The 25121-nt window shown below is 38.1% G+C and overlaps 1 protein-coding gene across 1 annotated transcript; it reads left to right on the top strand.

Moving 5' to 3' along the window:
- The first annotated feature begins 920 nt into the window (after nt 1–920).
- Smp_089880 (putative fad oxidoreductase) lies at nt 921–24412 on the top strand. Its single transcript, XM_018796116.1, has 10 exons — nt 921–983; nt 10071–10205; nt 10245–10505; nt 10543–10645; nt 10695–10789; nt 17024–17217; nt 18142–18281; nt 20273–20471; nt 21934–22014; nt 24152–24412. The coding sequence occupies exons 2-10, from the start codon at nt 10088–10090 to the stop codon at nt 24404–24406; spliced, it is 1446 nt and encodes a 481-aa protein (XP_018650361.1). The 5' UTR covers nt 921–983; nt 10071–10087; the 3' UTR covers nt 24407–24412.
- Nucleotides 24413–25121: the final 709 nt, after the last annotated feature.

Here is a 25121-nt window from a genome sequence, read left to right as displayed (position 1 = left end):
GACAAACTTTACTTTTCCTCAGGTTACGGAATGGCTTAGTGGGGCCCCTCAGGGTTCAGTACTGGGACCTATTATTTTCTTAATTTACATAAGTGACCCTCCTCAGCAAGTGTCCTCTGACATATTTCGTCACGCTGACGATGTGAAACTCTAAAGAGAGGTGTGAAACCACGATGGTAAACTGGCACTTCAGGAGGATTTGACTCGACTTCCAAATTGGTATAACTCACTTCCAACACTTCAGAGCGTAAAGTGGTCGATCTGAGACATGTTGGAGACTCGAATACGACTCAGGTAACTCCTCTCTAGACGTATCCTAAGTTGAAAAAATCTAAAAGTGTTAGTGTCTCGTGATCTAGAGTCATAAGTCAACTGTACCAAAAATGCCTCTCGAACAAGCCCTGCACTGTGAACATTGGGGCCCACTTTTGTCCAGTTTGACAGTGGAACTTCCCACGTAATCCTCAGCAGATTTATTTGCTCTTATTTAGAGTATGGACATACAGTGTTTTCTCCCTTACTCCAAAAAGATAAGGATACATTGGAACGTATCCAACGGTGAGCCACGAAATCAGTTCGGGAAATCAAATTCAGGACATATGAAGAGCACCCTCAATCACAAAACCTTTATCCATCAGAGTATGGGCGTCTCAGAGGTGACCTTCTAATGACACACAGGATCCTAAATACTTCTGGGCATCCCCTTAAACACCTACTTAAGCTCAGCCGCAACAAAAACCTCAGGGAAAAATCCAGAAACTGGAGATACGACACAACAGAACGGACTGTAGGTGCACCTTTTGCCCTTCACGAATGGTGAAATGCCGGAATTAGCCGACGGCCGAGCTCGTATTACAAATTGCAGGGAGTAATATAGGTCGATAAACCTCCTAGCCTTATTACTGAGAACTGAATAGCGCAGGCGGATTTTCAACCGTAACGTAACAGTAAATTCAGAAATACGTTCTTTGCAGTTTTGTGTAGTAAGTGTACAAAATTTCGATGTCGTTACGAACTCCAAGTGCTTGAATAGCTATACATTCAGTAACTAAGTTCCTTCCTTTTAGTTTCGGCTATAGTGACTCTTTGTGAAAGTCATACATTTTGTGTTAGTCTTTTTCTAATATGTTTCGGAAAGTATCTAGTCTTCTCGTGAATGAGTTTATTGAAGGAGCTGTAACTACCTCTTCAAGTAACAGGTTTTAATAGTTGGTTACTCAGTGTGAAAACCTGTATACTTTGTGTATTTTGTTTGTTTTTGGCTTTTGTACTCTCCCGCTAAGTCCTCCAAGTTGTTCACATATGGTAGGGAGAGAGAGAGAGGGGATATATCAGGCCAAAATCCATTTCTTAGCATTCTATACATCGAAATCAGATAACTTCTTAACCTACTGTAGGATAGAGTAAAGAAGCATAGCTTATCAAGACACCGTATGGTAAACTCCGAGGTTCTGTAATTGCTTGGGTAACTTCCCTCCGTACTTCCACCAAGATATCTAAGCCACCTAAACAGGGGCTTGCTGCCTGAACTCAGTTTTGAAGTTTGGATCTCACTAAGATTTTATATCAGTCTTCGGTAGTAAGGATAATAGGTCTGTCGACCTATATTACTCTCTGCAATTTGCAACACAGTAGAGGTTCAGTCTCGCTTTGAATATACCAACAGAATTTGTTGATATCACGTGTTCTAGTAGAAAGTTTCGGCATTTCAGTACTCGGTGAGAGAAACGAAACTTCAGATGTAGACGATTTGATCTCAGTTTTTAAACTTTCATGGAATGTCCTCTCAAATGATCAGTCCTAGATCAAAGGAAGAAATAAAACATATTAATACCAAAAACATCGTTCAGTATACGATATGCCAATATTAGATCACTCCGTAACCTGAAGTAATAGGTTGAGGCGTCTCAGTCTGTCTTTATAAGATAGACCAGAGAGACCTTTCACCATTTTGATCATTTGCTGTTGAACTTGTTCTGGCATATCTTCCTCATACCTGAAACAAGAACTCGCTACTTGAATCTCATATTCCAAGTTCGAAGTCACGAAATTCAGTGTAATACCCTAAACATTTCTTTGTCCAAGTGCTAAAATGGCTTAAGAGTAGCCCAAAGACCCTGAAGCCTTTGACCGCAGCTTTGTAGTTACTCGTAGTTTTGAGGTCGCTGTTCATTATGACTCCCAGATCTCTATAGTCCATTACTTTAGGTAACACAGCTCCACATACTGTGTAGTGATATGAATCGTCGCAGTTATTTATTTGCATCACCACACTCTTGTCAGAGTTAACTTCCTAATGACCACCTATCCATCCATTCAGTCATTGAACTTAAGTCATCCTGTAATGTTATTCTGTCTGTGTATGGACTTACAAATCTTTATGTTATCCGCAAAGAGTAGAACAAATGAATTTGCTACAATTGATAAGTCATTTACATAAATTAAAAAGTAGGACGGAGGGTTGTACATCTGATAACTCCGCTTTTTACAGATTCCCACACTGGTAGAGCCCCGTTTACCCGTGCCCGTTGTTTCCTATCACTGAGAAAGTAACTTATCCAGTCTATTACCTTATAACGGATTCTAAAACCTGGTTTTAATTTAAGACCCGAATGGGAAACCTTGTCAAAGGTTTTACTTAGATCTATGAAAATTTCGTCTACAGGAATATTTCTATTTTTCACTGCAGCTCAATCTCTTGCAATGATCAGACTTGCCAAGTATGATAGGCCTTCCCTAAGTCAGTCAGTCAGTCACAACGTAGAACTTCGTACGTACGTACATCAGTTCGAGTTGCCATACCACATTAGCACAGAGATGCAGTTGTCGATTCAAATCCCATAGTGGTAGAAGAAGTAGGAGTATAATCAGAAATCCAAAAGATTAGGGGTTTCAAGAAATTATTGAAGGAGTATAGTACAGTGAAATAAATTTGGAAAGAGAAAAAGATAAAGACATGAGGAATTCAGAAGATTAGAATTTGGTAGAACACAAAGAGTGGATGCATCTTCGCCATTGCAAACGATTTTGAGCCACGTCATTCAAGGTCTCTAACCATCGGTTGCTGTCATCTCGCGAATCCCAACCAGGTAGTCTACACCTACCAACATGGCCCAGTCCACTTGTCAGTGACTTCATTGATTTGTGCCACGTTTTGGTCTGGCCACCCCTAGCTTTCTTCCAACCTACTCCTACACCATGAAACATTGCACGTCAGGGCAGTCGGTGGTCGGGCATACGTAACACATGTCCCAGCCATCTCAACTGATGAAGTTTCACTACTTCATCAATCGATTTGCCATCCCTACCTAGTACTCGTTTCCTAATAACTGCATTACTTACCCGGTGGTCCCAGGATATACGAGCAATGCTTCGAAGACACCTATGATCGAACACTAGTAGCCTACGAATATCCTCTACTCTTATTGGCCATGTTTCACTGCCATAGAGTAGGACGGAGCGAACTGCTGCACAGTAAACCCGTCCTTTGGTTGCTAGACGGATATCTCGCCTACGCCATAAATGACGCAAGTTGGCGAAAGCTAGACGAGCCTTCTGTATCCGTGCTGAGATTTCGTCACATACCAGACCACAAGGGCTGATGAGACTTCCAAGATAAGTGAAGTGGTCTACACGCTCAACTACTTCACTCCCTATCATTAGTTCAGGTGTCGATGCAACCCAATCCTGAAGTAACATTTTGCACTTCGAGGGAGAGAATCGCATTCCGAACATGCCTGCATAGTTGCTTATAGTGGTCAGAAGACTCTGCATGTTGTCAGCGTCTTCACCGAGTAAAACTATGTCGTCGGCGTATTCTAAGTCGACAAGTGAGTCTCCTGGTAAAAGTTCAACTCCTGGAGGTTTAGCTGATGAAAGTGCTATCTCTAAAAGTAAGTCAATGACAAAGTTAAACAAGAATGGGGAGAGTGGACAGCCCTGACGAACGCCACTTGTGGTAATCAGTTCTGATGACAGTTCGCCATAGGCTCTAACTCGACCAGTTGTGCTCGAGTAGAGAGCCTTTATGAGGTTAATGTACTTCTTTGGTACTCCTTTCAGTGACAAACAGTGCCATAGAACCTCACGATCAACAGAGTCAAATGCCGCCTTAAGGTCAAGAAATACTACTATTGTGGGACGTCTGAATTTGTGTCTATGTTCTAGGACCTGACGTAGGGTGAATATCTGGTCTATGCAACCACGTCCAGGTCGAAAACCAGCTTGGTTTTCTCTAGTCTGCTCTTCACGAGCTTTGGTTAGGCGACCTAGTATTATTGAAGCTAATATTTTAGACACTATATTAGTCAAACTGATCCCTCTGTGATTGTCACAAGAGGACTTTTGTCCTTTCTTATAAACTGGCACAATCAGTGATTGGGACCAGTCAGATGGAATTACGTCCAGTTCCCAGATTCTACCTAAGACCTCAGTCAATCTCACTGCTAGTACTGGACCACCATCCTTAAAAATCTCAGGGGTCAACCTGTCAGGGCCTGCTGCTCTCCCTCGCTTCAGATTTCCTATAGCCTTCCCTAAAACCACGTTGTTCTTGGACAGAAGAATAATCCTCTTCACATGGTGTACACTATGGTGAGCATATGAGTAGCCAAATCAATAGATTCTATTCTTAAATCCTATCAACTTTTACTGTGGGGTGTGGTCTTAAAACCGCGGCTCATTGTTACTTCAGGATCATTGGATGAACGGAACTCGGGCACCGATATCATCGTATACTTCACCTTTGTATCCCCTACGGGTATGGAGACACACTTAGTTTCGTTGATAGTCATCAACTATTTTCTAAGCCCCCAAATGCCCTGGTACGGCAGAGAGTGGGGAGAGTCAGCTCTCCCTCTCCGAATGCTCTCACATGGCCATGCGTATATAGCCTCTGCCAGGGAATTCCTACTCACTGCCTTCTCGTGGCGGGGGTGTTGTCTGCGAAATCGAGAGGATGAAAAGCGAATGTCCGGCGCTTTAACCGGGTTCGTGGACAGGGAAAATCCACCTAGGGTAGTTGGGAAACCCTGATTCCAAACCAATGCTGCACATGGGCTGGCTCCAGTATCCTGAGGGAACAAATGACGTATGAACCAATTGTTGGTCACCGGCTACCATGGGACTGCATCTCCTCACGATGCTCCACTGCCTTGTGGATTAGACCTTTAGGTCAAAGGCTCCGGGTGTGGCCCCCTAAGAAAACCACCTACTTCAGTTTGGGCACCTGAGCAGTATCACAGCCCTCACACAAATCGAGTAAGATTTGTGCGGCGCATATGTATCTGGTGCTTCCTTGTACCAATATTTATGTGTTTAAATAAATAAATAAACTATTTTCTAATCCAGCTGATCAGAACATCTAAGTTCGCCTTAATTGCACATGCGTCCGCATCTCCTGTTATTTTTCGAAAATGTTTACACCATCAGAGCAAAGCAACATCGGAGATACTCGTGCAACTTGAACAGTGTCCGTATATGCATACCACGTACACTAGGTAAAATTATTTACCAACCTTCAACGGAACAGATACGATACCATCAAGTCTGGAACCGTGACTAGGTACCCACATCTTTTTTTCGTCTTATTTCTTCCTGCTTTTTTTCGCCCAGACTACTTTCCCCTATTTTGAGACCAACCACTCCAAAATATTGTTCCTGTCCTCGAATACTCACTCTTCATGTTGCTTTTAGTTTCGTCTTCTGTAGTATGTTGTTACGATAATTAGGTGAAAACTCACTTAAATCAACAATTTAAGTTCAATCAGATCGAATCGTGATCTGATATACATAAAAACGACAAAAAAGCCAGTGGCTAACTCACTAGATGCAAAACAATTCACTCAAGTAGTTTCATAAAACTGCGTAGTTGATTTCCAAAAAGATTGCGAAATTCTTAATATTTTCAAACTTGTTCTCTTAATGTCTCTTGATATTTTATTTACTTATTTGAACACAAATATTGGTACAAAGGGGCACCAGATACATATGCGCCACATAATAACAATAAGAATGTGCAGAGATAAAGAATGTAAGGTGCGTATAAGAAAAAAAGGGGAACAATAACGAACGGAAATTAGTGTATGAGAGTGAAATAATAATAATGGAACAGTTCAGTTTGGACAAATACAACCAGGAGGATTCTTTCAGTTAAAGAAGTTACGTTCACTTTTATGAAGAACGTAAAAGAGGGTTACAGAAGGATCATGACCGACTTCTATTTTGAGCCATGTCTGATAGCGACTCTAGACATTGTGTTGAACCATCTCTAGAACCCCAATCAAGGGGTCGTGAAAGACCAACAAAAGCTAGTCCTGTACAGCTTTCGTTCATACCACGACATTGACCACCCCTCCGCTTTTCCAAACGATTCCAACATCGACGAGTAATGCACAACGTGGAATTCGCTGACACGGCATTTGTAAGGCATGTCCAAGCCACCGAAGTATATGTTTCACGATAGTGACACAAATTGAATTAACGTTACTGTACCCTGACAAACGATTCCGAACCTCTACATTACTAAAATGGTGTTGCCACTGGACGTCAGCAATCCTTCGGAGACAACGACGATCAAACACAAAGAGTCGTCTAACATCCTCAACTCGGAGAGGCCAGGTTTCACAAGCCTAGAGCGAAACCGCCTTCACCGTCGCGTTGTAGATACGACCTTTCACAGCCAGACTAACATCACGAAAGCACCAAAGATAGCCCGGATTAGCATAAGCCTCTCTGGCTTTCACTATACGTGAATTGATCTCATCACCCATGCTACCACCAGCACTTATTCAACTACCCAGATACGCGAACTTCTTGACTACTTCTTTCTGCTCACTACCCAGGGTGAGTACAACATCAGGGTCCTGCTAGTCTTGTAAAAGTAATTTTGACTTCGAAGGTACAAAGCACACACCATACCTACTGACACTGATTCCCAACTGATTATGTGCGGATCGCATGACTTGGGTGTCATCCGCATACTCAATGTCATAATGTCTTTCTTCAGCCAACACATCCACACCACCATTACCTACATCCATCAGACCTGTTTCCAGAACGTCATCGATAGCAAAGGTGAAAAGGAATGGTGAGATCTGGCAACCCTGTCTAACCCCACTGTTTGGATAGAACAATGGGGAGAGGTGGTTGTATGCCCTTACTTTGCCTGAGGCGTTTGTATATAGGGTTTTTCAGATATCAATAAACTTCTCAGATATACTCTCCATCAATAGACAATCCCAGAGAACAGTCCTGTCCGACGAATCGAAGGCAGCCCCAATGTCAAGAAACGCTACGATTGTTGGCCTGTAATAAGTATGACGGTGTTCTAACATTCGGTAGAGAGTGAAGAAATGATCATTTGATCCTCAACCAGAACGAAATCCAGCCTGCTTCTCGCGAGTCAATTTTTCTCGGGTTTTGAACAATCTACAAAGTATGACGGAAGCCAATAGTTTGGTCGCAATCGGAAGCAAACTTATCCCCCGATAGTTGTTGCAGAAACGACGTGAACCCTTTTTAAGGTTAAGAACAACTATCGACCCATTCCACGATGTTGAAACACTTTAACTGCCAGACCTTTGTAGGTAATTCAGTCAGTTCGATAGCCATATTTAAAAAGGACCGGAGGTAAATCATCTGAGCCTGATGGTTGGTGGCGCCTCAGAAGTTAAGCTTCTATGTGGACTTCCGCCTTGTTAGGTGGATCAGTTATCACAGGCCATGGAGGGCAAGACAGTTTGATCGATGTCACCGGGTAGCTGACTAGTTGAACTGTTCTTCGAAAAACTCTACCCATCGTCCAAGATGTCGATAGATGTTAATTATTGGCATCCCGTCATCTTCACAGATTGTTTCGTTCACACCAGACTTCTTGCTGCCAGTGGCTCGGATGAGTTAAAAGAGCTTCCAGCAGTTACCAGATGCAGTTGCTGCTTCCAACTCATTGGCACGCTCCGACCACCATGCTTCTCGGTCCTTACGCAAGCTTTGCCCAATTTCGTTACGCAACAGTCGTCGTTCGTGATCAAACTCACTGTCACCCGGAGTAGACCGACGCGCTTCAATGAGTTGTAAGGAGTCTGAAGAAACTCAGTACTTATGAGAGGGACGTTTCGCGAAGCTGCAAGCGGCTTTACTCGCCATTTTCATGGCGTCGTGCAGTTGTAACCAATGCTCATCTATACTTTTCGGTGGGATGTTAGCTAGCCTTGAACCTAGCTCGGTTTGATATTTAGTTGAAACAGAAGCTGCAACCAGTTTACTGACATCAATCCGTTTAGGCCGATGGATTTGTTGGCCACTGAAAAGTGAGGTAAGATAAGCACAAACGAGGGGGTGATCAGAGCTCAGATAGGTACTCCAAAAGGAGCGGCAGTCTTGTGCACGACCACGCCAGCGGTAGCTGATCTCAATATGATCAGTCCGATTCCAGGCTTGAGATGCAGAGGAAAGGCGCCAGGTGACACGTCGGCGCTGACTTTGCCTGTAGTTAGTGCTAAACAGAAACAGGTTGTGGTCTGCGCACAGGTTCAGTAGATGGTCCCAGTTATCTGATCTACAACCAACGAGTCCCCATCGGCCACCTAAACGACTCTCTTCTATGCCTAGACGCCCTACCTGAACATTCAAGTTTCCAGCTAGTACTAAAATGTCTGTCTAACGCATTTTCTTCAGAAGAACTGTTAACTGATGGTAAAACTCATCCTTGATCGCATCCGGGCTGCAATCTGTCGGAGAAAAGGCGGAGATGATGTTAAGACATCGTTTCTCACACCGATTTCCTTACACTTTGATAGAACTTTCTAATCTAACAGCACATAGCCGACTGACAATGGGGATCCAATCGATTAGTGCTGCCTCAGCTCTAGCGCTTAGTGCGACATCAACTTCAGCAAAACCAGACGAAGTTGCCACAGGATCCCCGAGTAAACTTACGTAAAACAAGCTTTTCAAAGCGACATATGGTGAGCAAACTTGTAGTACTTCACTAGAGTCTTGAATACGGGTCTTAGATAGACAACAGACGTCGACATTAAGACTTTCTAAAGACATGACCAACCCTATCTGTTGTCCGATCAGCATTAGTGTGCGAACGTTGAAGGAAACCAGTTTGAATGGTGCACGTGGTTTCAGAAAAACTGGTTCAGTATTCGTATTCGGTGGAAGCAGTCACTTTCGACCAGACAGTGACTCGAGATCGTTTGGATAGAACAGAGTTTCCACCATAGGCGAGCTGCTGTGTAAGTTGAAAAATAAGGATACAAAAAGTGGGAATAAAAAAGAGTAGATAAGTGACGTAGTATATAAAAAAATGAATGTGTATTGTTTGAATTTCAATTGAAGCGAGAATAGTATTTTCAGTAATTATCGTCGTTTCATTTTATTTGTTTGTGTGCTGTGATATTTCCCGGGTGCACAGGTCAAAGCAGGTGGTTTACTTAGGGGGCCACACCCGGAGCCTTTGACCTAAAGGTCTAATCCACAAGGCAGTGGAGCAACGTGAGGAGATGCAGTCCCATGGTAGCCGGTGACCAACAATTGGTTCATACGTCATTTGTCCCCTTCAGGATACTGGAGCCAGCCCATGTGCAGCATTGGTTTGGAATCAGGGTTTCCCAACTACCCTAGGTGGATTTTCCCTGTCCACGAACCCGGTTAAAGCGCCGGACATTCGCTTTTCATCCTCTCGATTTCGCAGACAACACCCTCGCCACGAGAAGGCAGTGAGTAGGAATTCCCTGACAGAGGCTATATACGCATGGCCATGTGAGAGCATTCGGAGAGGGAGAGCTGACTCTCCCCACTCTCTGCCGTACCAGGGCATTTGGGGGCTTGATACAAAAAGCTTTACCTAGTCGTACTGTCCAACAACAGTAACACGACCAAAATTACCTTGATTCTTAAGTTATCCCCACAGATCTAAGAAAGAAACCAAAAATCATGATAAACCTCGATATAGAACCCGCGAAAGTACCGATATTCCGGACACATTACATTGTTTTTTGTTGTTCACGGTTAATATTTGTTCTCTTAATTACAATTCCAACTAGCATATTCTTTTCTGAAAGTTTTTAGAAAATCACAGATGCTGAAGTTTGGATTAAATCGACTTAACTATGCCGTATCTTCTGGCCTTGTCAAAAGTCAAAAACGAAGCGCATACACAAGGCTTCCTTTAAATTGGTCTACTTCACAAATTACATGTATGTCAATGTACTATTTCTCCCTTACCCTATACCTAGATAGAGAAGATCAAGTTCCGAGAAATACAGATGTGTTAGTTGTCGGTGGAGGTATCATAGGTTGGGCGACAGCTTTTTGGATGCGACGTGATTCAAAGTTTTCTGTCACTGTTGTTGAGAAGGATCCTACATATAGTCAGTCAGCTACGGTTCTTGGACTAGGGTCTATACGACAACAATTTTCAGAACCAGAAAATATACAAATGTCATTGTTTTCAATTGACTTTTTGAGAAATCTCTCAAATTATTTATCGGTGGAAGGTTTGAGACGAGTAATATATTAAATTGTTTAGTCCAGATCCAATAGAAAACATAGATATTGGTTTCAATCCTCAAGGTTGTTTAATTTTAGCAAATGCTAAGAATGTGGATTTGTTAAAAGAAAATCATTTATTACAGATGTACGCTTTTATTGTTATTTGTCTCTTTACTAATTACCATTTGTTATAGTGATCTAGGAGCAAAAGTTGAACTGCTAACCAAAGACGATCTGTCTGCGCGTTGGCCATGGATGAATGTTGAAGATATTGAAATGGGTTGCTACGGTTAGTGTGTATTTGAATTTATATGTAATATTTCATTTAGGATTTGATCCTAAATACGTTTGATAGCTGTAATAGTTGAAAAATAGCGGTTAACTAGTTAAATCACTTGACTTTCAACCACTGAGTTAAAGGTTTAAACCCCACTTTACCTGTTTACTTCTCAAGTAGCCAGGTAATATGTATCACTGGCTCATACTCACACACTGTGACCCAAAGCCGAGCATATAAACCTGTACACGATAACTGTGTCAATAATGGGCTTTTCTTGACTTTTCTCGTGTGACCAAGCAAAATAGGCCATAAAAATAGAAACTTGTTAAAGACTTGCCATAATAGCCCCTTTCGAGAACATTGTTGTGATTTTTTCACGTCTATGTTCAAAATTGTGACAGCGATAGTTAATGTCTGTTGAAAGGAAAAAGAGAAAGTTGTAACATACTCCGATTAGCAAACGTCATATTGGAGTGCAATACGTTAATAAAGTTTACTGGCTGAAGTTTGTACGTGCTGAAATGTTTTTATTATCATATTCACATAGATGTTAGTGAACAAACTGAAAAATAACTAATTAGATGTAATCGGCTGAACGCTTGAAGTATGGAAATACTTAACATCAAACAACTGCATGAAATTAAGAGTTCAGGATAATGAAAATCCGTGCAGCCAAGAAATAATAATCATAAAAGCAGTAATACAAAAAAGGATGTGTATTTACCACTTTAAATTTATATACTAAAGCAAATGGTTTACAAATCAGTGGCCTGATTTCTTAATGTGATGCTATGAAAGTTACATAAATAGTTCGTGAGAAAGAAGAAACAAATAATTGAATTAGATAAATATAATGGTTGATACATATCTATCAGGCCAATTGATTCTTCTTCCTGATCTAGTCGTAGTTTCTACTGTTATCGAGCTTCGGTGTGGAATTGTTATGCTTGAAACTTAATCGATTCCGCGGTAACGAACGAAAGCCAATGACACAATGACACGATAAGCTATTCTAATCTGTTGTCCCAGGCCCCGCTAACTAGATGAAGAAGGCAAGTAGGGGAATATATATGTATTCCGTAAGCAACCGAGTACAAGCAATCGAATAAGGGAAAAAGTCAAGCGCATTTATACAGCAACAATTTGTCCTTGAGCATCATTAGTAAATAGCACGCACAAAGAAACAATGGACCAATAGCGTCTAAGATAGTTTACAAGTGGGAAATATGACGCGAAGGTAAAAAGAGCGCGTTTGGCGCGAAAACAGCTAAATTCAAATTTTCAAAATAAAATTACAAAACTAAGCCATTTACCAAGTAAGTTCTGGGGATTTGACATCCCCAACAGGAATCATACTTGATGTACGTGGCTTGTTTAGTGTTTGTTCTGCTGTGGGTCTAGACTATTTCTTCGTTGACGGTCGCTCAAAGTTCTAATTTCAAATGATCGATGCTGACAGAATCGTGCTTTCTGGCTCTTTCTAAAGTGACTGTTTTGCCATATTTTCGCATGGTTTTAAAAAGGTCGTCATAAGGACCCTGCAATTGTCATCGTACTTTATCTTTTCTAATGACTACTTCTGTGCAGTCGTCTAAGTCCCTAGGCATAAATGACTTGGTTTTCTGAGCTCGTGGGGCGACGGATCTTATGGACTCCATCTGTTACTTCAGTTGCTGTACGTAGTTGATGATATCTACTGGAACAGCTTTTGCACTTTCAAAGAATTCACCTGAGAAACAGTTTTGTTTCATAAACCAACTCGTCAGCGCAACACCTGATGTCCCTTTTGAGGGCTGTGCAAATCCTTAATAATACTAAAGGGAGCTTGACATCCCATTTGCAATCTCCTCTCTTGGCTTTTGGAGAGACGTTGAGTTGTCGGTGAAGCCTCTATCATCCCGTCTGTGGCAGGGTGGCAAACTATGGTTCGTATTCACTTGATGCTTAACAACTCTACTAGTTGCTGAGACAGACGACTTTCGGATTGTGAACCTCTATTTGTAGTAATTCTTTTTAGAACTCCAAAATTACCAGCCGAGCCTTTCACAAATTTCTTTACCACTGCCTCTTCTGTAGTATCTTTCAATGGAATGGCTATTGACCGCCTAGTGAATCAGTCACTACACGTTAGCATGTAAAATTATTAAGTGGTAAGGATTCGACAGTATCAAGTTTTACATTTCCGAACCTGACGTCAATTACAAGAATCTTCACCATGGGTGACATTTGTGGTGAACCTCAGCGAAAGAGCTTAGTTACAATATAACAATACGCAAAGTTACCAACAATATACCAAAGAATTAACACTACAAACAGTTAAATTATAAAAAGGTATATTGAGCAACAAAAATGGTAACAATGTTATGAAATGAATGTTACTTGTAAGCTGTTTTCTGAGATAACAACCACAAATAAGTTCACTTGGTTAACAAAGGTTCCTCTGCACGTGATGGCACCAACAGCAGAATGAAGAAGATTAGGTCCAGTAGTATTATTCAGTAATGATCCGGGCCAAAGCTCCAACGTCGTGTGGAATGGCCTAAAAGGATGTTATAATACTATTATAATCGTCAATCAAAGGACGTGGCCGTTAAAGCAGAAGAATAGACGGCGGATACAACGTTTATATTTTAAGAATCGCGGTAGTGAAGTCGTGTTATATATATCCAAACAAAAGTATTCGTTTCTTTACCATTGATACAGAAAAACAATAGATATCGAATATAAGTGTGGTTACATAAAAAGTGTGACAAATGGGAAAAATATGTGATCTTTAATTTGTTGTTACAAAAAATCACTAGATATAAATGTCACTATATAACTCCCCCCCTAGGGCATGCGTCGGTGGAGGTATGCCCGACGTAAATTCTAAGTGCTTTGGAGGGAAAAAAAACATTACACAACAAAGGAAAAAATAAATAAAGGTTATCAAAAAAAATTTTTTTAATAAGTATATATACTTATGAACCAAAATGTTTTTTTTGTGGTTAAAAAAAATTTTAGTTTATTATTTTTAATGTATATAGAAAATTTAACAAAAATAATTGAACGTATAATAAAAATAGTAGTGTTATTAATAATAACGTTAATTAAATTGATATATTACCGGAAAAATTTTTAATATCTGTATATATCAATGTAAACGATCAATTATAAAATGAACAAATACAACGAAGTTGGGTATCGTTACAGTTAATAATGAGCATCATGTAAAACGCATACACTTATAGTTAAAAATATGTCATGAGTAACTCTTAGCATATAGGTATTTACTCACACTACAGAATATGACCAAAGGAAGATTAAGTAATGAATTCAACATAACGTTTAGGAATATGTACCTGTCTTCCTGTACGAGTAGTTTTTAAAATAGGTAAAGTAGTGGAATTAGGAACTAAGTTTGTAGGAGCTGTAACATTAGCATCACACATTGTATGAGTTGGCGATTTCACAGAAGTAGATGAAGAATTATCTGGAAACGCAGGAAGCTGTGTTGTGCAATTGGTGTTGCCTTTAGACGGCTTTCGACTGTCTTGTGTTTCAGACTCTATGAAGGCGGGTTTTAACCTGTCAATTGCAACTGTTTCCTTTTTTCCATTCTTCTTGATTGTGAAATATTTTACTTGCCTGTCTACTACTTCATAAGGGTGTTGCAAAGGACGTTTTACTGAGTCGACACGGACAAACACAAACTTACATGTGTTTAGGTGCTTGCTAATTTGCTCTTTTAAGAAAACTGGTCGCATTATGTGCTCAAATTCGGCTTTTGTAGCTGTAAGTTTGTCCGGTGGTAAACGACGTGGACGTGCCGAAACTGGTTGGCTTTTGGTGATGATTCGATGCACCACGGAATGCTGAATGGTGTTTTCGCTGTAATCTGGTTTCGTTAACTTTGGAAATTTAGATAAAATATTGGCGAATATGTCGTTTACTGGAGTGTTGATTTTAATACTATGTATATAATAGTGCGATTGAATTCCATGAACTTGGAGTTTTGTGCACGAATCGATAAGTTTTCGCTTTTTAACATCGACTAATAAGTTGTAGGAGCTTAGGAAGTCTGCACCTAATATAGGGTGACGGACATCAGCAATAATAAACACCCAGTTTAGTCGACGTCTAATTCCCAAATCTAATGTCAAGAGTTGTTCTCCAAATGTTTTTATTTCAGTTTTATTAGCTGCTCTCAATGAATATTTTCCACATTTAGAAATAGGTTTCTTGGCTAGCGTAACTGGGATAACACTGACTTCGGCTCCAGTGTCTACTAAGAATTTATAGCCAGAAGTTTTGTCGAGAACGTGGAAAAGGTGACTAGTAGCATGACCAGTAACATTTGTCGGTACTACTGTCTGGTTGACACCTTTTGGCGAGGAAAATGACCTGAAAAATTTACAGGACGTAACACACTTCCTAGCTTTGTCACCATACTTTCTATGGTACCAACAGATGTCGTCATTTTCGTTTGTTCTTGAGTTATCTTGGTTCTTACTCCTCCGAAAACCAGAGCGAGACTTTCGAGATGTGAGATTGGAAATAATTGATTGTAACGTATCTAGCTTGTTTTCAAGACTGGCAACAGTGCGTGCGTGCTGTGTACGTAAGTCGCTTAATTCAGCTGTTAAGGAAGCTATGTTCGGAGTTTGTGATATCGCCTGCACGTAGGGTGTTGTGCCTGGTGTTACTTCTAAAACTTTGTCAGCCATGCTAGCTAGACTCTCTAAATCTAAAGGTTGGTTAGAAGCGCAAAGAATTTGCCGGACTACTGCTGGTAAACGTTGCAGCCAAATTTCTCTCAGAAAAATATCGCCAACCTTAAAAGGTCCAGCCAACTGCCTCATGTGGCGTAATAATTGAGAGGGTGACTTGTCACCTAGCTCGCACTCATGCAGTAATTGTTGTAGCTTCTTTTCATCCGAAAGTGAGGTACGTTGAATAATGGCCTGTTTCAACTGATCATAGGCATTTGATATAGGGACATTATCTATGAGGTCTGATACCTCAGATGCTACCTCAGTCGGTAGAATTCCAAGCACGAAAGAGTACTTCGATTCCTGTGAACGAATGTTACGACGCTGAAACTGCACTTCCACCTGTCCAAACCATATACGTGGGTTTATTCTACTGAATGGAGGCGCATTTATCACGTTTAAAGCGTGTAACTCTGTTCGGTCGTTATCCTGGCTAATACCTTCAGATTCTGATGAAAACATTACAAATATACAAAAAATAATCACTACCAAGCGAAAAATTAGCGCCGTAATGTTTGTAAGTGAACTCAAAATTACAGTTCCAAAGAGAAATATAAGGGCTCACCAGATTTGTGGTGGACCTCAGCGAAAGAGCTTAGTTACAATATAACAATACGCAAAGTTACCAACAATATACCAAAGAATTAACACTACAAACAGTTAAATTATAAAAAGGTATATTGAGCAACAAAAATGGTAACAATGTTATGAAATGAATGTTACTTGTAAGCTGTTTTCTGAGATAACAACCACAAATAAGTTCACTTGGTTAACAAAGGTTCCTCTGCACGTGATGGCACCAACAGCAGAATGAAGAAGATTAGATCCAGTAGTATTATTCAGTAATGATCCGGGCCAAAGCTCCAACGTCGTGTGGAATGGCCTAAAAGGATGTTATAATACTATTATAATCTTCAATCAAAGGACGTGGCCGTTAAAGCAGAAGAATAGACGGCGGATACAACGTTTATATTTTAAGAATCGCGGTAGTGAAGTCGTGTTATATATATCCAAACAAAAGTATTCGTTTCTTTACCATTGATACAGAAAAACAATAGATATCGAATATAAGTGTGGTTACATAAAAAGTGTGACAAATGGGAAAAATATGTGATCTTTAATTTGTTGTTACAAAAAATCACTAGATATAAATGTCACTATACATTGTATGTCGTCGAACTTTTTTATTTCTGACACTAAATACACGGAGACATCTGAGCCAAGAGTGATATAATAGGCATTTACCCACAAGACGACTTCTCAATATATTTTTCATATGCCATTTCAACTGTGACGGTGTGTTTTCACCTAGTTGTACTCTACCTAAAGGCTGATCAATTATCTGCTAATCGGTCAAAGATGTGACATGAATGATCTCTCTTTCTAGGTTATCATATGGTATGTCTAGATCCATATCAAAAATAATCCTCATTAAGTTCGGTTAATTAACTTCGTATTTTCAAACAAACAACATCTCTACTTTCTCATCTAGGTTATGAAAACGAAGGATGGTTTGATCCTTTTCTTTTACTGAAGGCATTGAAAACAAAATGTCATTTCATGGGAGTAAACTATGTTGTTGGAGAAGTGACTGACTTCAATGCTTGTCCATTCATGATGATATCTTCCTCCATTGGGAGGCCACAGAGACCTCCAGTTTCAAGTAGACCTTTACGTTCTGCTACGGTAAGCTTTAGTAAAACCACCTAATTCTGTTTGTTTTAATCTTGCACAAATAAAATTATCCAGCAAGTTACCTTGGTTTTCAAATAGTATATCTCTTTTCATTATGTTTCAGCTAAAATACCAGCGTTTTTCATATTCATACATACAGCATACAAAGAGCAATTTCAACCGAACTGGAGCAGTGGTTTATTGATCTAACCATTTGAATCTCAACCTTTGAGAAACATGTTCTAATCCTACTCCAACTGCTTTAGCTCCAGCAGTTGGGTCATGTCACGAACCCTCAATCTGAGAGTATAATCTCAGAACGAAGTGCATTGACGTACACTTTTGTACTTAGTTGGAGTTCTTATATTCAGTTTAACTAAGTACAACAGCATTTATTTCCACTTGGCTTTTTAAAAGGATAAATAATCTTGGTAGATCATACATTATATCACTCTGTTGAATTTGCCTAATAAGTTTTTATTGATACAATGGGCAAGAAATAAACCCGATATCGTGGTTCAAACTCCATAGGCTGGTGACTGATCTACAGAACTAATTGTTTTAAATAACTTTTAATCATGTTTATTTCTATTGTTCAATATCCTGTATATAAATGTGTCATACTACTGACCAGTTGGTTAGTCTACTTTGATGGGCTTTGCGTTAGTAGTATGGTTTTCGTAAGTAAGCATCGCTCAACCACATGTTAATAATAATGATGATAATATTTTTATTCAGAAAAGCTTTTACAGATTTCATGCCATTTCGAAGATATAGTCGTGATGACATATCCTTTACAGAAATGTATTTAAGTCATTAAAATATTTGCAGTTGATTAGTTTAAAAGAATCAAACGTACATTTACATAAAATATTCTTTTCCTATCTTAGAATATATACAATTTTACCATTAATCCACTTATCGTCATCTGTTCAGGTTTCTCTTCCCAACCAAACGAATGTTTCCATTGGTTTTAATTCAGTAGTAAATGCAGCAGGTCCATGGGCAGCACATGTGGCTGGGTTGGCTGAAATTGGCAGTGAGAATTTTCCTTTACGATTACCAGTTGAGCCAAGGTGACTTGTAAATAGTTTACTTCCTTTTTTAAATTCGATTCTTATAAATATTATTTTCCTGTCCTCCTCATTTTTACATAAGTTGTCATATGGAATTTATTTCCAAAGTAAGCAGTCAGAAATTCTACGGAATCTTCAGGTTAGAAATCTGATCTTAACATTTTGTACGAAAAGGTTGCTTTGAATGTAGGAGAGATTCAAAGTGATTTTTATCTTTAGTCCGATGTCAATAGTTGTTTTTTCTTATTTCTTGAGCACACCAATGTCATTTTATACTTTAGAGATTGGCCTCCTACTCAAAAGCTTCCTCATAGACTTCGAGCACACAGCTAACATTGCCATGTTTAATGGAAACTCTGAATAAATACAAACTGAAGAAGCAAAGGTTTTCAGATTTATTTTCCCCCTCTAAATGCAAAATCTTCCCGCAGAACCGATCTAAGTCAATAACTTTGCTGACCATAGAAACTAAAGTAGTTGGGCTCGTTTATCAATTCACTTACATTAAGAGTCTCATTAACCCAACTGGGTTGTTAGCTGACCGAATTCCAAAACAGGTACATTAACCTGGTTTGGTTTTTGTCTCTTCCACCACCTGAAGTTTTTAGTGAACCCGGTATCTGACTCCATTAGATTGTTTCTGATTGTTATCGAAATATACATATCGCCAATCCTCGTATATAATCATTGAATTAAATCGCGTTGGTGAATAACGGAACTAAATAATTCAAATACGAAAATGGATTTTCGAATACCTATATTCCGTACAGTCGTTGATTGGAAAGCGAAGCAAAGCAAAATGACGCGCAATGGAGAAGGCGAGTGAACCAACTCGATTTAATCTTGTGGCGCATATATATGTGGTGCCCCCGTGTACCAATATTTATGTGTTCAAATAAATAATAAATAAATAAATTTAACTGAGCGTCGATCGATATTTATAGTTAAACAAAAATAAGTTACAGACATTTGACGGATGAGATAAGAAATGCACACATATACGATCATATAAAAAACATTCAGGATTAAAAAGCGAATAATTAACAAGTCAAAATGTAACTCAATGAGGATGAACAAATTGGCGTGTCCGGAAGCTAGAAATAAGCTATGTGAACTGGTATAGCAACCGACACTACAAGTTCACGAGAGATATCTATCCGCTTTTAAAGTGTCATAACAGTTTCCTCATTACTTTACAAATGTGAAACACTGTGTATATATAGTGGAACCACCGAGAGAGTATTACTAAGGCTATGCATAGCATACTAGGTAGAGATGGTAAATCAATCAATAAAACTATGAGTCTTAATCGATTGAGGTAAGCAAAGCATGTATTGCCTACTCTTTGTCGCCATCTATTCTAATGTTCTATGCTGGGTGGCAAAGGTTTGAATTGAAACGTCTCCATAAACAACTAGATCAAGACATAGAATTTGCTCTAGGTCAGATCTGTGTGGTAGTCATTGTTTGTAACTAGACAGCTTGAATAGTATCGCTTGGAATCTCTTGCAGTGACCCATATATATTTATTCCCTTTATTTCTTTAAACCTTTGGTTTTAATGTTACAAAATCTTTTCAAACTATCTTTTCGATAAGTTTCACTGCTATCAATATCATTGTTTCAACTCTCTTACTTATAATCTTAATAATTAATTCCCCATCGCATGCTGACACAAACTGTACTAGTTCGAACCGATGCACATTTTTTTCAAATCTTTTATTCTTCACAGCTAATTTTTAAGTCTACTAGAATTACTTTCATCTCGTTAATCATTATTGAAATTCCTCCAAATGATAGCGATGTTAGACTAAAAGTTTATGCTTAAATTTTATAAAATTTTAAAATACCACTTTAGTGATGGTTCGTCAAAACTTTTAGGTTAAAATTTAGACAATGATATTGTTCAAATTACTGAAATATTCATATTCTATTTCCATTGTTGTATTCATGAGTTGTTCCTCCCATTCTCTTCATTGTCTCCTGATCTAGATATCGTCAAATTTTCGTTGTGCGACCTAAAAATACACTTAGTCACATAGAAGGTCATTATCCATTACCTGGTTTAGATATGCCATTTATGATAGATCATAATCGTTTATTTATCGAACGTCGTGATCTTTCCGGGGAATTTATCGTTTATTCCGATAATCCTAAATTTGATTCTCTTAATAATAATTGTAATGAACAAGTAAGTTATTTATTTTTTAAGAATATATATAGGCATTTTTATTACCTTTTTTCCATTTCGAAAAAATTGATTTTTCCAATTACGTCTAGGTAGCTAGATTGGACGACGTGTCTGTGGAAGAAAGACATCGCAAACAGTAACAATATTAAGTAGTTGGAGGTAATCACCATCAAGTCTTTGACCTATGCTTTGCAGTATCCGTTCCTCGTCAGAAAAACCTGCTTGCACTCTTAAGGGAATAAATGCTATTTACGGGATTTGAGTTAGCTGTAAGCTGTATCACAGTCATAGACGTTGCTACTGGGATGCTTGGGTCACGATTGACTGAGCATTAATCTTAGTAAACATCTCCCTTTGTGGTTAGGAAAAGGTACTGTCAAGACAATACGCAGCTCGATTCTATCACAGATGATCGATAGCGGTCATGTAGCAGACAAAAATAGGTCATTTAAAGTTATTTATCGTATTCCTTATGGGGTTCAATCTCGTCTCTTTCACATGGCAGAAACTATAGGAATTTCAGACAACAATCCAAGTCTTTGTGTTCATAAGAAATTTGTAACACATTTATCTCTCCCATGGCCGTAATAAATGATTTTATTTACCATTATTTTCCATACTCTTTACTCGTTTATTTTTTTCACATCCTCTCACCTATTTTTTTCCCAAATATATGCTTCATTGTCCAATTATCTGAACATTTCTTATTACATAATCTTATAGTTTTTATGAATGTTATCTCAGCATCTATATTTTTCAAATTATTGACCTAATTCCCACTACGAAACATGGATACAAGCCTTTATTATTCTTATCACAGCCAGTACACCTGTTATCACACTACTAATTTGTACGTTTCACTTATTACGTTTATTTATGTAATCTATTCCACTGTTATCATTGACTCCTAAACCACCTTGAATGGTTTAATAATTTCGTATATGCATATAAATATTACCGTATATTAGAGTAAAGCCTGATGAGAATCGAATCGAAAACAATATTGTTCCCTTATATATGTTGTTCTAAAAAATTACTGACTCGATATATAATTGAAAAAGATTGGCTTATACTGGCTCTATGACCAGTTTGCACTAAATGAGCCAATATCGAACTGTTCCCTACTAAACCTTCGCTTAGCCACTCTGAGGGGTGGTCGAGAGCACGAAAATGTAAATTCCTAGAAATTCGACCGATATAACTTACTCCACAAGAGCAGTCGAAATGATAAATACAAAACGGAATGGTTATTCTTGGTTGTTCATCTTTTAGCCTCGGTGCGTAGAAAACACTAGTCGTAGTTCTCTGATGTTCAATGATTTTCGAACTGCTCTGTGTAATCTCTAAATTAATATCTTGCTAGCTGTATCTTATTAAACTTTATTGTACTATTTGGATTGGTAGTTAATTTTCATTTCAATACCTACCATTTTCTATTTATTTCTTTTTGTTTTAATATTAGAATTCGGTGAATCATGAATTTTTCCATGAACATATTCAACCATTATTGTGTAAACGTATACCAGGATTTAAAGATGTTGAAGTAACTAACTTGATGATTTAAATATAATTGATTTATTTTTCTGACACCACCTGATGTCAGATGTGTAATTTGAATATATTTGTTGATTTAGCTTAGATTACACAGTAACCCCGTGTGTTTTCTTAGTGAACTTTAGCAATTAAATATTTATGGTATGGTATATATATAATAGATTAATCAATGAAATGTGGAAATGTTGATCATTGGATTCTGACTCAGCATTTTGAAGTATCCAAAAAACAGACAAGAAAGTGTTATCAAATTTGTGGGTCTTTGTCTTAACTTGTTAAAAAGTTTTAAATGATAAGAACTTAACGGTTCTTAAGATTTTGAAATGGACAAAAGTTATTCACAGGATTTCAGTCTTATATTGGCTTAAATGTGATATTTCTCCTGGCACTAATTAGTGAACATCAACTCCTTGTTTATTTCCGGATCAGAAACAGGATCTTCAACTGTTGAGATAACTTCTTTAAATTCATATGTTCTTACTTAACAGCTTCTGTTTATCTGTGTTCGATGTTATTTTAACATTCGGATAGATTGAAGGTGTCTGAAAATAAAATGATTTTCGCCGTTGTTTACTTCTTCATAGTTAATTAGTATGTCCGATCGATCTCGTATGTAAATTAATCATGTCTTTTAATAATACACTCATTCGTCTAAGTTCATTGCTTCACTTTACACTCATGAATTGATGTTAAAATCGTAAGTGGTTGATCTTTTTATATGACTGATTCTTATTTTGTGACCCATGTGGATTTCTATTGGTGATGTTGATTTTAAAACTTACTGGTATTTTCATTGTATATAAATGGATAAATCCAAAAATCGTCAGAGTGTCTTCTCTCGTGATTCTAATGTTTGTTTTTTGAGCGTATCAATAAATTTTTTTTCAATTTGTCGTTCATTGATGAAACGATATATAGAATAGTATATGTATGTGATCGAATGACAATAAAAACGATTCTAGGAACTAGTTTAACATATACTTATCACCTATTGCCCAATGCTAGAATATTTGAAAAAACGTACCAGTTTTTTTCATCTTGGATCACTAATATATTAACTGAAGCTACTGTAATAGAAATATGCGTTTAGTACACCGATTTGCTGTTTTCTGACATCGATATCTATTAGTTACGAATTCTATAATCTATTGGTTTATGTAAGACTAATTAGCTAAATTTTTGGACAAGAAACGTAACAACAGATTTAAGAGGGTGATTCAGTGTAAAACTTTGGGAAGATTTAAGAGTAAATAAATTTTCTTAGCACATTAAATCCTTTGAATAATAAATTAGTCGTCTAAATATCGTAAAACTGTTCAGCAACAAAAAATGAATTTTTTAACTTTTATTTTTAGATAAGGATGTTCTGTTTTGCACTGAACAAAAAATCGTATTATTTTCTCAATTGAATCTCGTTTTGTGATTATTTATTATTTTATTTAAACACATAAATATTGGTACAACGAAGCACCAGATACATATGCGCCGCACAAATCTCATTTGATTTGTGTGAGGGCTGTGATACTGCCCGAGTGCCCAAACCGAAGCAGGTGGTTTTCTTAGGGGGCCACACCCGGAGCCTTTGGCCTAAAGGTCTGATCCACAAGGCAGTGGAGCATCGTGAGGAGATGCAGTCCCATGGTAGCCGGTGACCAACGATTGATTTATACGCCATTTGTTCCCTCAGGATACTGGAGCCAGCCCATGTGCAGCATTGGTTTGGAATCAGGGTTTTCCAACTCCGCTAGGTGGACTTTCCGTGTCCACCAACCCGGTTAAAGCGTCGGAAATTCGCTTTTGGTCCTCTCAATTTCGTAAACAACACCTCTGGTGTGAGAAGGTAGTGAGTAGGACTTCCCTGGCAGAGGCTATATATGCGTGGCCGTATGAGAGCATTTGGAGAGGGAGAGCGACCCTCCCCACTCTCCGGCGTACCAGGGCATTTGGGGGCACAGTAATCAATTTAGTATACTGGACGCCAAAACTTTTGACAAACTTATAAATATATATATATATATATATATATATATATATATATATATATATGCATCATATCTTCATAAATACTGTTTAATGTAATTATATCATTTCATTCATTAGTCTACTTTCATTCAATGTTTCAATAGGTAACTTCAGGTTGGATATCTGTATGTGATTATAATACATGGGATCAAAATTTAATTACTGGTTTTCATCCATTTCATACAAACATGTATTTTTGCAATGGTTCAAGTGGTCATGGTACACAACATGCTATAGCAATTGGCAAATCAATTTCTGAATTAATTACTTTTCAAAGATATAAAACAATAGATCTAGTACGTTTTTCGTTTGATCGTTTATTTTTTAATGAAACTGTAAATGAAGTGAATTGTTTTTAAACGTCTCCCTGTAGTTGTTAATTCATCACCTTATTGAATTTATTCAATGAATAAAATTTGTAAATAAATATATAATTTGTTTTTTTCTTTTTGTTATGATCATCCTCTTTTTCTGTAAATGGAATGAATATTAAATATATAAATAGGGGCATACTGGTTATTCATTGTTAATTTAGTAAATAATGTAACTCAGAAGTAAGCATGTTCACGCTCATATACTTGACTTTAAGTTATATTTGTTGTTCGTGTACAGAGGTTAGCGACTAATTATACCATCTCTTTATCAAAATTGAAATATATGGAGTGAATTTTGAAGCTACTACCTGACTGTTTCAACCATTAGGCTCTATTATTATGCATAGTATAACAATTGCACTTTTTTGGACAAATTATCATTATGTGACCTACGTATTAATAAGTTACCCAAGTCTGAACATATTACATGTCGTTTCAAAGCCAAACGGTGAGGTGAAAAATGACAACAAGGCATGCTATTGGATGAAGCTGATTGTACACTTAGTCAAGGTCTTACCCTACATATTTCTATTTCATGGTCAGAGGGATAGATGTATCTGCCAAGGATTTGTGGACACTATTCGGTCTGCCAATTATAGTAATCTAGTCATTTTTAATCTTCTTATGTAGCAGGTTAGACAAGCATTTAAAGAAGTTTATATATCTGTATCTCTAAGTCATTGATCTTAATCGATTTGTT

This window comes from Schistosoma mansoni, chromosome 2, assembly GCF_000237925.1.
Source record: "Schistosoma mansoni strain Puerto Rico chromosome 2, complete genome".
Classification (NCBI taxonomy): Eukaryota; Metazoa; Platyhelminthes; class Trematoda; order Strigeidida; family Schistosomatidae; genus Schistosoma; species Schistosoma mansoni.
Note: the sequence above shows the minus strand (reverse complement) of the source record. Positions and strands in the feature narration are given on the sequence as shown.

What these genes read in the sequence shown, in the direction of transcription:
- Smp_089880 (XM_018796116.1), top strand. Translation starts at nt 10,088, where the DNA reads ATGCTGAAGTTTGGATTAAATCGACTTAACTATGCCGTATCTTCTGGC. An exon ending in TATTGAAATGGGTTGCTACG is followed by an intron (nt 10,790 to 17,023) that starts GTTAGTGTGTAT and finishes TTTCTCATCTAG; the next exon opens with GTTATGAAAACGAAGGATGG. An exon ending in CAGGATTTAAAGATGTTGAA is followed by an intron (nt 22,015 to 24,151) that starts GTAACTAACTTG and finishes ATGTTTCAATAG; the next exon opens with GTAACTTCAGGTTGGATATC.